Source organism: Oncorhynchus gorbuscha, linkage group LG06 (assembly GCF_021184085.1).
Source record: "Oncorhynchus gorbuscha isolate QuinsamMale2020 ecotype Even-year linkage group LG06, OgorEven_v1.0, whole genome shotgun sequence".
In the NCBI taxonomy this organism is placed as follows: Eukaryota; Metazoa; Chordata; class Actinopteri; order Salmoniformes; family Salmonidae; genus Oncorhynchus; species Oncorhynchus gorbuscha.
This window is the reverse complement of record NC_060178.1, coordinates 49,840,008-49,854,755: the sequence shown is the minus strand read 5'-3', so window position 1 is coordinate 49,854,755 and position 14,748 is coordinate 49,840,008. Positions and strand designations below refer to the sequence as shown.

At 41.2% G+C, this 14,748-nt stretch overlaps 1 protein-coding gene across 1 annotated transcript in view; it reads right to left on the bottom strand.

Annotated features, from left to right (window-relative positions):
• Positions 1 to 13,625, bottom strand: part of LOC124037163 (insulin-like growth factor-binding protein 3) — a 101,495-nt gene extending 87,870 nt beyond the window's left edge. Inside the window, exon 1 of the mRNA XM_046351829.1 lies at positions 13,178 to 13,625. Coding sequence (XP_046207785.1) covers positions 13,178 to 13,541 — 364 coding nt within the window. The 5' untranslated portion in view covers positions 13,542 to 13,625. The remainder of the gene's footprint in view (positions 1 to 13,177) is intronic.
• Positions 13,626 to 14,748: the final 1,123 nt, after the last annotated feature.

Sequence of the window (14,748 nt, the reverse complement as noted above, 5' to 3'; positions counted from 1 at the left end):
TGTATTGTAGAATAATATTGGAGACATCAAAACTATGAAATATGGAATCATGTAGTAACCACAAAAGTTTTTAACAAATCAAAATATAGTTAATATTTGAGATTCCTCAAAGTAGCCAACCTTGGCCATGATGACAGCTTTGCACACTCTTGGCATTCTCTCAACCCGCTTCACCTGAAATGCTTTTCCAAAAGTCTTATAGTCCTTACACAGCCTGGAGGTGTGTTGGGTCGTTGTCCTGTTGAAATGATAGTGCCAGTAAGAGCAAACCAGATGGGATGATGTGGTAGCCATGCTGGTTAAGTGTGCCTTGAATTCTAAATACATCACAGACAGTGTCACCAACAATGCACCTCCACACCATCACACCTCCTCCTCCAAGCTTCACGGTGGGAACCACACATACGGAGATCATCCGTTCACCTACTCTGCGTCTCACAAAGACACAGCGGCTGGAACCAAACATCTCTCATTTAGACTCATCAGACAAAAGGACAGATTTCCACCGGTCTAATGTCCATTGCTTGTGTTTCATGGCCCAAGCAAGTCTCTTCTTCTTATTGGTGTCCTTTAGTAGTGGTTTCTTTGCAGCAATTCACACAGTCTCCTCTGAACAGTTGATGTTGAGATGTGTCTGTTACTTGAACTCTTTGAAGCATTTATTTGGGATGCAATTTCTGAGGCTGGTAACTCTAATGAGCTTAACCTCTGCTGCAGAGGTAATTCTGAGTCTTTCTTTTCGTGTGGCAGTCCTCATGAGAGCCAGTTTCATCATAGCGCTTGATGGCTTTTGTGACTGTTCTTGAAATGTTCCACATTGACTGACCTTCATGTCTTAAAGTAATGATGGACTGTTGTTTCTCTTTGCTTATTTGAGCTGTTCTTGCCAAATTGGGCTATCTTTTGTATACCACCTCTACCTTGTCACAACACAACTGATTGTTTCAAAGCAAATTAATTTTTAACAAGGCACGCCTCTTAATTGAAATGCATTCCAGGTAACTACCTCATGAAGCTGGTTGAGAGAAAGCCAAGAGTGTGCAAAACTGTCATCAAGGCAAAGGGTGGCTACTTTGAAGAACCTCAAATATAACATAAGTTTTTATCTGTTTAACACTTTTGTTGGTTACTACATGATTCCATATGTGTTATTTCATAGTTTTGATGTCTTCATTATTATTCTACAATGTAGAACATAGTAAAAAAAAAAAAAAAAAAACCTGGAATGAGTAGGTGTGTCCAAACCTTTGACTGGTACCTGTATAGTACAATGAGTAGGTGTGTCCAAACCTTTGACTGGTACAGTATATAGTACATAGAGTAGGTGTGTCCAAACCTTTGACTGGTACTGTATATAGTACATAGAGTAGGTGTGTCCAAACCTTTGACTGGTACTGTATATAGTACATAGAGTACGTGTGTCCAAACCTTTGACTGGTACTGTATATAGTACATAGAGTAGGTGTGTCCAAACCTTTGACTGGTACTGTATATAGTACATAGAGTACGTGTGTCCAAACCTTTGACTGGTACTGTATATAGTACATAGAGTAGGTGTGTCCAAACCTTTGACTGGTACTGTATATAGTACATAGAGTACGTGTGTCCAAACCTTTGACTGGTACTGTATATAGTACATAAAGTAGGTGTGTCCAAACCTTTGACTGGTACTGTATATAGTACATAGAGTAGGTGTGTCCAAACCTTTGACTGGTACTGTATATAGTACATAGAGTAGGTGTGTCCAAACCTTTGACTGGTACTGTATATAGTACATAGAGTAGGTGTGTCCAAACCTTTGACTGGTACTGTATATAGTACATAGAGTAGGTGTGTCCAAACCATTCCATTCATTAATGCTGATCGGCCAACTTCCATCTGTAGTGTTCAAACACATGATCCCTCTATGGAAAGACTCTAGAGCAGGGGTAGTCAACTCTTACCATATACAATCTGTAGTGTTCAAACACATGATCCCTCTATGGAAAGACTCTAGAGCAGGGGTAGTCAACTCTTACCATATACAATCTGTAGTGTTCAAACACATGATCCCTCTATGGAAAGACTCTAGAGCAGGGGTAGTCAACTCTTACCATATACAATCTGTAGTGTTCAAACACATGACCCCTCTATGGAAAGACTCTAGAGCAGGGGTAGTCAACTCTTACCATATACAATCTGTAGTGTTCAAACACATGACCCCTCTATGGAAAGACTCTAGAGCAGGGGTAGTCAACTCTTACCATATACAATCTGTAGTGTTCAAACACATGATCCCTCTATGGAAAGACTCTAGAGCAGGGGTAGTCAACTCTTACCATATACAATCTGTAGTGTTCAAACACATGATCCCTCTATGGAAAGACTCTAGAGCAGGGGTAGTCAACTCTTACCATATACAATCTGTAGTGTTCAAACACATGATCCCTCTATGGAAAGACTCTAGAGCAGGGGTAGTCAACTCTTACCATATACAATCTGTAGTGTTCAAACACATGACCCCTCTATGGAAAGACTCTAGAGCAGGGGTAGTCACTCTTACCATATACAATCTGTAGTGTTCAAACACATGATCCCTCTATGGAAAGACTCTAGAGCAGGGGTAGTCAACTCTTACCATATACAATCTGTAGTGTTCAAACACATGATCCCTCTATGGAAAGACTCTAGAGCAGGGGTAGTCAACTCTTACCATATACAATCTGTAGTGTTCAAACACATGATCCCTCTATGGAAAGACTCTAGAGCAGGGGTAGTCAACTCAAATACAATCTGTAGTGTTCAAACACATGATCCTCTATGGAAAGACTCTAGAGCAGGGGTAGTCAACTCTTACCATATACAATCTGTAGTGTTCAAACACATGATCCCTCTATGGAAAGACTCTAGAGCAGGGGTAGTCAACTCTTACCATATACAATCTGTAGTGTTCAAACACATGGAAAGACTCTAGAGCTCATATACAATGGAAACACTCCCTCTATGGAAAGACTCTAGAGCAGGGGTAGTCAACTCTTACCATATACAATCTGTAGTGTTCAAACACATGATCCCTCTATGGAAAGACTCTAGAGCAGGGGTAGTCAACTCTTACCATATACAATCTGTAGTGTTCAAACAAAGACATGAGGGGTCCCTCCATATACAATCTGTAGTGTTCAAACACATGATCCCTCTATGGAAAGACTCTAGAGCAGGGTAGGAAAACACATGACCCTCTATGGAAAGACTCTAGAGCAGGGGTAGTCAACTCTTACCATATACAATCTGTAGTGTTCAAACACATGATCCCTCTATGGAAAGACTCTAGAGCAGGGGTAGTCAACTCTTACCATATACAATCTGTAGTGTTCAAACACATGATCCCTCTATGGAAAGACTCTAGAGCAGGGGTAGTCAACTCTTACCATATACAATCTGTAGTGTTCAAACACATGACCCCTCTATGGAAAGACTCTAGAGCAGGGGTAGTCAACTCTTACCATATACAATCTGTAGTGTTCAAACACATGATCCCTCTATGGAAAGACTCTAGAGCAGGGGTAGTCAACTCTTACCATATACAATCTGTAGTGTTCAAACACATGATCCCTCTATGGAAAGACTCTAGAGCAGGGGTAGTCAACTCTTACCATATACAATCTGTAGTGTTCAAACACATGACCCCTCTATGGAAAGACTCTAGAGCAGGGGTAGTCAACTCTTACCATATACAATCTGTAGTGTTCAAACACATGATCCCTCTATGGAAAGACTCTAGAGCAGGGGTAGTCAACTCTTACCATATACAATCTGTAGTGTTCAAACACATGATCCCTCTATGGAAAGACTCTAGAGCAGGGGTAGTCAACTCTTACCATATACAATCTGTAGTGTTCAAACACATGATCCCTCTATGGAAAGACTCTAGAGCAGGGGTAGTCAACTCTTACCATATACAATCTGTAGTGTTCAAACACATGATCCCTCTATGGAAAGACTCTAGAGCAGGGGTAGTCAACTCTTACCATATACAATCTGTAGTGTTCAAACACATGATCCCTCTATGGAAAGACTCTAGAGCAGGGGTAGTCAACTCTTACCATATACAATCTGTAGTGTTCAAACACATGATCCCTCTATGGAAAGACTCTAGAGCAGGGGTAGTCAACTCTTACCATATACAATCTGTAGTGTTCAAACACATGATCCCTCTATGGAAAGACTCTAGAGCAGGGGTAGTCAACTCTTACCATATACAATCTGTAGTGTTCAAACACATGATCCCTCTATGGAAAGACTCTAGAGCAGGGGTAGTCAACTCTTACCATATACAATCTGTAGTGTTCAAACACATGATCCCTCTATGGAAAGACTCTAGAGCAGGGGTAGTCAACTCTTACCATATACAATCTGTAGTGTTCAAACACATGATCCCTCTATGGAAAGACTCTAGAGCAGGGGTAGTCAACTCTTACCATATACAATCTGTAGTGTTCAAACACATGATCCCTCTATGGAAAGACTCTAGAGCAGGGGTAGTCAACTCTTACCATATACAATCTGTAGTGTTCAAACACATGATCCCTCTACCTATATAACAATACAATCTGTAGTGTTCAAACACATGATCCCTCTATGGAAAGACTCTAGAGCAGGGGTAGTCAACTCTTACCATATACAATCTGTAGTGTTCAAACACATGATCCCTCTATGGAAAGACTCTAGAGCAGGGGTAGTCAACTCTTACCATATACAATCTGTAGTGTTCAAACACATGATCCCTCTATGGAAAGACTCTAGAGCAGGGGTAGTCAACTCTTACCATATACAATCTGTAGTGTTCAAACACATGATCCCTCTATGGAAAGACTCTAGAGCAGGGGTAGTCAACTCTTACCATATACAATCTGTAGTGTTCAAACACATGATCCCTCTATGGAAAGACTCTAGAGCAGGGGTAGTCAACTCTTACCATATACAATCTGTAGTGTTCAAACACATGATCCCTCTATGGAAAGACTCTAGAGCAGGGGTAGTCAACTCTTACCATATACAATCTGTAGTGTTCAAACACATGACCCCTCTATGGAAAGACTCTAGAGCAGGGGTAGTCAACTCTTACCATATACAATCTGTAGTGTTCAAACACATGATCCCTCTATGGAAAGACTCTAGAGCAGGGGTAGTCAACTCTTACCATATACAATCTGTAGTGTTCAAACACATGATCCCTCTATGGAAAGACTCTAGAGCAGGGGTAGTCAACTCTTACCATATACAATCTGTAGTGTTCAAACACATGATCCCTCTATGGAAAGACTCTAGAGCAGGGGTAGTCAACTCTTACCATATACAATCTGTAGTGTTCAAACACATGATCCCTCTATGGAAAGACTCTAGAGCAGGGGTAGTCAACTCTTACCATATAAAATCTACTGCTGGTTTTCTGTTCTACCTGATAATTAATTGCACCCATCTAGTGACCCAGATTTAAATCAGTTCCTCATTAGAAGGGAACACTATATTTGTAGCTTTAATGAGACAACTGTAGTTCCTTATAAGCCTATGCAAATCCCACATTACTACAATATGTAAATACTCATGTTACTAATATTATATTAAAATATGTCATGTGCAAACCTATTTATTGCACATTTATATTTGCATTGTACCAACTTATCAGCAAAAATGAACTATCTGAAAGCCACACTCGCAATAAGCCACATCTCCTGAAAATAACCCACTTTAAAATACTTTGTTGTATTTACAACCAAGAGAAAGGTGTATGCTCATTGATATGTTCATTTTAATCCCTCATTAAATCATTAACATGCGTGCTTCTACACCTGCATTGCTTGCTGTTTGGGGTTTTAGGCTGGGTTTCTGTACAGCACGTTGAGATATCAGCTGATGTAGGAAGGGCTTTAGAAATACATTTGATTTGATTTGATTTAAAAAAGACACAGCTGTTGGTTCAACCCAGCATGAACGTGAAAATAACCTAATTGATGGTTAAATTACAGAACAACATGTTCGGTTATTCACCCAACCAAACTGGCTTGGTCAAAATAACCCAGTGTGTTTTCAGTACAACATTTACCCAGTGCTGGGTTACCAAATAACCCAGAAGTGTAGTAACTATTACAGCTTATATTTACAAATTCACTCACCCAACCCTGCACATACTACGTGCACACACATACAGTACGCATGCATGCACCTACACACACACACAAACAAACACACATACAAGCAGTCATGTATTCAAATACACACATGACCACAAAAGGGCACACACACACACACACACACAGTTACGCTTACAAATTCACACACATGCACACACAAACACGTTGTAAGGATTAAGTAGAACCAGATTTTGTGTTGCAGAGCCGTGAACAGGGATGGGCGGGTGGCACCCTACCCTTTCCTGACAACTTGATCAATTAGTAACCATGGTAACCAGGCAGCACACGCTCCCACATGGGTCAAATTGTTTCCCACATCGACGTAACTGTTAATAGCGCCATGGCGACAACAACATAACAATAGAATAGATATAGATGCTCTGTCCGTCACCTTCACCCAGAAATAAGGCAAATCGCTTCGACTAACTCCTTAAAGAAAACTGAAAAAAGTGTAAAGAATCCAAGGGGAGAGACCAGTCTATTTTTGGATTCATGAAGAACATCACAATTTATTTGCAATGTAATCCTCTACTGAATTTTTTTTCTGTATAATATCTTACGCAACTTGTTTTTCTAATGGCAGTGGGGTAAACAGCAGAGAGACAGAGAGAGAGAGAGAGAGAGAGAGAGAGAGAGAGAGAGAGAGAGAGAGAGAGAGAGAGAGAGAGAGAGAGAGAGAGAGAGAGAGAGAGAGAGAGAGAGAGAGAGAGAGAGAGACAGAGAGAGACAGAGACAGAGAGAGAGAGAGAGAGAGAGAGAGAGAGAGAGAGAGAGAGAGACAGAGACAGAGACAGAGAGAGAGAGACAGAGAGAGAGAGAGAGAGAGACAGAGAGAGACAGAGAGAGAGAGAGAGTCATTATCCCTGTCCCAAATGACATTCTATTGTATTTCAGTTCTGTGTGCTTTGGTCACAGTAGTGTACTGAGTAGGGTGTCATTTGGGATTCTAGCATACAGTATGGGCATATACCTCTATTCACCAGGCATTTAATCTATATTGCCTGTCAGCAAACACACCTGAACACTACCCCTCAGATGAAGAGATCCCAATCATGGCTGCCTTTACATGATCATTTTGGCTATAAAATGATCTGAATCTGTAACCTTCACATGCAGTAACACATAATGGCTCGTAATTACTCCTCTTTCACCCCAGCTGCTAAACTAACCCTGATTCAGATGACCATCCTGCCCATGCTAGATTATCGAGACGTAATTTATAGATCGGCAGGTCAGGGTGCTCTCGAGCGGCAAGAGGCTCTTTACCATTCGTCCATCAGATTTGCCACCAATGCTCCTTACAGGACACATCACTCCACTCTATACTCTTTTTGTAAACTGGTCATCTCTGCATACCTGCCACAAGACCCACTGGTTGATGCTTATTTATAAAACCCTCTTAGGCCTCATTCTCCCCTATCTGAGATTTATACTGCAGCCCTCATCCTCCACATAGAACACCCGTTCGGCCAGTCACATTCTGTTAAAGGTCCCCGACACACACATACCTGGGTCTGTACTTTTTAATTTGTATCCCAAATGACACCCTACATAGTGCAGTACTTTTGACCAAGGTGCACTGTATAGGGAATAGGGTGCCATTTGGGATCCATCCTTGTATTTTATTTCACCTTTTTTTAACTAGGCAAATATACCCTTTTCCTCATGATAATGCAAGGTGAAGAAAGTAGTGGTTCACATGGATGTGATATATGTGCCAAGTCTATATTAGTATGTGTGCGTCAGCTACTACAAGGCCCCTGAGCCTTCTGCGTGGGTTCCCACCCTCCCTGGTTCCTACCGCCTTGTTCTGCTGCTAATAACCGAGCGCACCCGTCGTCCCTCCCCGGTTCACATCGCATCATTAAGAATAACTTTTTATGCCACAATAACTACCGCCCTGTAGCCCTCACATCTGTGAAGTGCTTTGAAAGGCTGGTTATGGTACACATCAACTCCATCATTCTAGACACCCTTACATGACAGCTACTTTTAAAAATGAAACATGTCACAAGCTACTAATCTTTTCCTAGCTATCGAATAGGCACATTCTTCTCTTCTCCGTTCACCAGCAACTCTTCTCCAGGTACAAGATAATGTAGTGCACTGTGTCTTCTGTCAATATACCTGTTAAAATAATGGTTCACAAAAACTCTAAGGGTGCCCTATAAAATCTGTGATTTTTCTCCCCAGATTATGTTTGATATTTTCCTAAATTACGTATCAAATCACATTTTATTGGTCACATACACGTGTTTAGCAGATGTTATTGCGTGTGTAGCAAAATGCTTGTGTTTCTAGCTCCGACAGCGCAGTAATATCTAACAAGTAATATCTAACATGTAATATCTAATAACATATACCCAATATATACAACTATAAGTAAAGGAATGGAGTTAAGAATATCTAAATATAAGGACGAGCAATGTCAGAGCGGCATAGACTAAGATACAGTAGAATATAATAGAATACAGTATATACATATGAGATGAGTAATGCAAAATATGTAAACACTATTAAAGTGGCCAGTGATTTTAAGTCTATTCATATAGGCAGCAGCCTCTAATGTGCTAGTGATCAACTGCTAGTGATGGGCATTCCGAGTCTTTTCTTTATCTCATTCAGTAATGCTTAGAAATTGAACTAAAATCTAATTTAAAGACTAAGTCAAATGTGAGTTCAAATACATTTTAACCTGACCAGACTATTAGATGGCCTGCAAAAAGAATAATGACAAAATGTAACGCACTGAAAAAAAATTGTATGGACCGGAATGAGGCTCTCTCGTCACTATATTGTTCCTGCAGTGAGAAATTACCATCTTCAGAGAATGTTTTATAAATTATCTGCAGATAATTTATGTCTGGAGCAGTAGTAACAATATAAAAATGTTCAACCACTGGAGTGTGGAGTATGTGAACTACAGTTTTGATAAGTCGGTTAGGACATCCACTTTGTGCATGACACAAGTCATTTTTCCAACAATCGTTTACAGACAGATAATTTCACTTATAATTCACTGTGTCACAATTCCAGTGGATCAGAAGTTTACATACACTAAGTTGACTGTGCCTTTAAACAGCTTGGAAAATGCCAGATAATGATGTCATGGCTTTAGAAGCTTCTGATTTACATACTTCACATACTATGAGTCAATTGGAGGTGTACCTGTGGATGTATTTCAAGTCCTACCTTCATGCTCAGTGCCTCTTTGCTTGACATCATGGGAAAATCAAAAGAAACTAGCCAAGAACTCAGAAAAACAATTGTAGACCTCCACAAGTCAGGTTCATCCTCGGGAGCAACTTCCAAATGCTTGAAGGTACCACGTTCATCTGTACAAACAATAGTACGCAAGTATAAACACCATGGGACCACGCAGCCGCCATACCTCTCAGGAAGGAGACGCGTTCTGTCTCCTAGAGATAAACGTAATTTATTGCGAAAAGTGCAAATCAATCCCAGAACAACAGCAAAAGACCTTATGAAGATGCTGGAGGAAACAGGTACAAAAGTATCTATATCAACAGTAAAACAAGTCCTATATCGACATAACCTGAAAGGCCGCTCAGCAAGGTAGAAGCCAATGCTCCAAAACCGCCGTAAGAAAAGCCAGACTACGGTTTTCAACTGCACATGGGGACAAAGATTGTACTTTTTGGAAAAATGACCTCTGGTCTGAAGAAACAAAAATATAACTTTTTGGTCATAATGACCATCGTTATGTTTGGAGGAAAAAGGGGGAGGCTTGCAAGCCGAAGAACACCATCCCAACCGTGAAGCATGGGGGTGGCAGCATCATGTTTTGGGGGTGCTTTGCTGCAAGAGGGACTGGTGCACATCACAAAATAGATGGCATTGAAGGAAGGAAAATTATGTGGATATATTGAAGCAACATCTCAAGATATCAATCAGGAAGTTAAAGCTTGGTCACAATTGGGTCTTCCAAATGGACAATGACCCCAAGGATACTTCCAAAGTTGTGCAACATGGCTTAAGGACAACAAAGTCAAGGTATTGGAGTGGCCATCACAAAGCCCTGACCTCAATCCCATAGAATGTGTGGGCAGAACTGAAAAAGCATGAGCAAGCAAGGAGGCCTACAAACCTGACCCAGTTATACCAGCCTTGTCAGGTGGAATGGGGCAAAATTCACCCAACTTATTGTGGGAAGCTTGTGGAAGGCTACCCGACATGTTTGACCCAAGTAAAACAATTTAAAGGCAATGCTAACAAATACTAATTGAGTGTATGTAAACTTCTGACCCACTGGGAATGTGATGAAAGAAATAAAAGCTGAAATAAATCACTCTACTATTATTCTGACATTTCACATTATTAAAATAAAGTGGTGATCCTAACTGACCTAAGACAGGGAATATTTATTAGGATTAAATGTCAGGACTTGTGAAGAACTGAGTTTAAATGTATTTGGCTAAGGTATATAGAAACTTCCGACTTCAACTGTAGTAGCTGGGAGCTTGCGATGTGTTATACTCGTGGTCCTTCTGTAGCTCAGTTGGTAGAGCATGGCGCTTGTAACGCCAGGGTAGTGGGTTCGATTCCCGGGACCACCTATACGTAGAATGTATGCACACATGACTGTAAGTCGCTTTGGATAAAAGCGTCTGCTAAATGGCATATATTATATTATTATTATTATAGATTTGTTTATGACAAAGCCACTCTTGCATTGTCCTGGCTGTTGCTACTCTCTTTTTATCATATATGCATAGTCACTTTAACTATACATTAATGTACATACTACCTCAATTAGCCCGACTAACCGGTGGCTACCCGGACTCTCTGCATTGTGTCCCACCACCCACCAACCCCTCTTTACTCTACTGCTACTCTCTGTTCATCATATATGTATAGTCACTTTAACCATACCTACATGTACAACCTCAATCAGTCCGACAAGGCCTTTTTTAATGTTGTTTTTATTTCTTTACTTATCTATTGTTCACCTAATACACTTTCTTTTTTAATTGCACTGTTGGTTAGAGCCTGTAAGTAAGTATTTCACTGTAAGGTCTATTCGTTGGACGTGACAAATAAACTTTGATTTGATGGTGCCAGGTTTCCTCCAGACGTGACACTTGGCATTCAGGCCAAATAGTTCAATCTTGAATCTTGTTTCTCATGGTCTGAGAGTCCTTTAGGTGCAAAACTCCAATTAGGCTGTCATGTGCATTTTAGTGAGGAGTGGCTTCCGTCTGGCCACTCTAGCATAAAGGTCTGATTGGTGGGGTGCTGCAGAGATGGTTGTCCTTCTGGAAGGTTCTCCTATCTCCACAGAGGAACTCTAGAATTCTGTCAGAGTGACCATAGGGTTATTGGTCAACTCCCTGACCAAGGCCCTTCTCCCCCCATTGCTCAGTTTGGCCGGGGCGGCTTGCTCTAGGAAGAGTCTTGGTGGTTCCAAACTTCATCTATTTAAGAATGATGGAGGCCACTGTGTTCTTGGGGACCTTCAATGCTGCAGACAGTTGTTTGTACCTTTCCCCAGATCTGTGCCTCGACACAATCCTGTCTCGGAGCCCTACAGACAATTCCTTCAACCTCATGGCTTTGTTTCTGCTCTGTGGGGACCTTATATAGACAGGTGTGAGCCGTTCCAAATCATGTCCAATCAATTGAATTTACCACAGGCAGACTCCAATCAAGTTGTAGAAACATCTCAAGGATGATCAATGGAAACAGGATGCACCCGAGCTCAATTTTGAGGCTGTAATGTAAGAAAATGTGGAAAAAGTAACGGAGTCTGAATACTTTCCGAAGGCACTATATACAAATACCTAGCAGCCAACCTGCTTGCACTAATCCCATCTAATTAAACAAATATACTGTAACACACCAGCACGCTGTCAGCAACATTTACTTTCACACAAAACATACAGCTAACGTAAAAGCATTGTTCTGTGTCATTGCACTGCATTTTCCAGTAACCTCAAATAAGCTGGCCGCAAGTCACTATCAACATTATAGTGACATACTTTACACTAACTAACTCATTACATAATTACATTCAAAAGGTATTTTAGTAATAATAATAGGTATTATGAAGGCCAATGTATGGTTAACTACAACATCATTCCCTGTAACGGTTACAGATACTTAGACAGCTACTACTTGCTATGACTGTGTTTTTTAAATCAACCACAGCTGAATGCACTGACTATGCTCTGGACAAGAGCATCTGCTAAATTATTAAAATGTAAATGTCTTACGAAAACTTGCAAAGCACACTGCTGGGTAATTATTCCAGCGAGCTCCGCCCTCAAACTGTTTGTATTCTGATCAAATGTGCCCTTGTTTGCGGACTAAGGTCATTAGAATAATAACCAGCAGTGTGTTTTACAAGTGTTCATTTTTACATTTACATTTTGACCATTTAGCAGACACTTGTATCCAGTGCGACTTACAGTCAGTGTATTAAACTAAGGTAAACAATAATATACCACAGTCATAGCAAGTAAAAAGAGGATGTTACCATTACCGAGAATGTTGTAGTTAAGCGGTCTATACTTACAGATTTAGACTAAGTAAACGGACAGTCATAGCAAGTAAAAAGAGGATGTTACCATTACCGAGAATGTTGTAGTTAAGCGGTCTATACTTACAGATTTAGACTAAGTAAACGGACTATTAAGAACACCTTCTTAGTATTGAATGAATTGAACCATGCGTTGCAATTTGCAACAGTCACCCGAACCTGCCAGAGGGGTGTGCAGGGCTACTGCACAGCACTCATGGAAAGCGGGTCACAAGGCAGTCGCAGTCCGCTGAGTAGCTAGATACTACCGATTGCCATGAGTTAATAGGTCATGTAACTTAAGTGCGCTAATGTTGATAGAAAGAAGTGCCCTGTTAAACGCACCAACACCAAACTGCAGGCTATACTCCAATAGGGATACAGTAAGAGTTCTCTAATAGAAACACACCTACCCAGGCACCCAGCTCAGTCCCTTCACAGAAAGAGAGACACATAGAACGGTGCTTACCTTGTTTCTCTGTGGGGAGCGCAATGGGGCTGAGTGTTTTGAACGCGACGCTGGAGCACGCTCCCCGTCCCTCTAGTAGGGCTTGCAGTGGTCGGGTCTCCCCGGGTTGGTGCTGACAAGTCAGCCCGGAGCCACAGCGCCCGGTGTACACTCCACACGCCTGGCCCTCCGCAAGGGCGCACGTCAGACAGCACCCACAGCCAGGCTCCCTTACCCTGTCGGCGCAGTCTTTTGCCAGAGGCTTGCACTGCATGAGAGCCACGGTGTCACACGGCTCGCATCGGACCACCGTCCCCACGGTCTCCGCGAACCGTGTGAATGCAGCGAGCACGGCAGTGAGACAAAACAAGCATAGACCGGGCATTCTGAGGAAAAGCTGGTCACAAAGGGACAGTAGGCAAGTTGTCAACTAGGCTTACGGGAACTCTCCGTGTCAAAGAGTGCCGGATAGCCTTCTCCATCTATTTTATTTTACGCGAACTTGTTGTTTTATACAGGCTGAAAAAAACAGCCAACAAGTCACACCCTTCGTATGAATAATGTAAACGGAGAGCCCGGATCTCGAGGTACCACGGACATCGACACACAGGCTCCTGTAACCTATAACTCCCAAGTGTTTATTTATGTGTTGATTTACACATTGTCCTGCTTAGAGTGCATTTAGTCATTAGAAATTGATGTGTAATGTCTTTCAAAGTTAAAAAGATGGGGAGGTGCACCGTTAAATTTCCTAATATGCTTTTTTTGCAGGTAGAATTATTAGAATAGCTTGATTTAATTGATTGATGAATTGATCTTATACTATACAAAGATAAATAACGTATCAGTAGATAACTTACTGAGTATTACTTACTGATTATCCAATCAGTAAGAGGTTGGATTTATTACACCCATTACTGAGGTGTTAGTCCAGTTTACATGGCATAGGTAGTCTTATTTGTTAAAAATATTGAACAGTAATTAAGATTTCCTTGTAAAATTGCTTGTTAAATGACTCTAATATCACTCATATGGGTTTGGGGATATAGAAATGCTCAAATTTTGAGTGAACATACTTTTTCTTGTGGCCAACTACCAGGAAGTTTGCAAAGACGGATTGATCAGTGCTGCCATGTTCGTGGTTTTCCTGCCAAAAAAATTGGGCTACTTTGAAAATTATGTCGCGGGGGAAAATGTTTTGGTCACGGGTTGTGGGTTTTCGGGCTATTTCTAAGTTGCACGGTGGGCCGCCAATGCATTACTCTTAAAAATAAATATATTTCCATGTGACCTGCTCCTGAGTGAGACAGGCTGTTGCTGAGTGAGTGAGTAGTAGTAGTAGTAGGAGAGAGAGAGGCCGCAGTAGGCAGACATGGCTCTCAAGAGAAGACTGGCTATGTGCACACTGCCCACAAAATGAGGTGGAAACTGAGCTGCACTTCATAACCTCCTGCCCAATGTATGACCATATTAGAGACACATATTTCCCCCAGATTACACACAAAGAATTCGAAAACAAACCCAAACTCCCATATCTACTGGGTGAAATACCACAGTGTGCCATCACAGCAGCAAGATTTGTGACCTGTTGC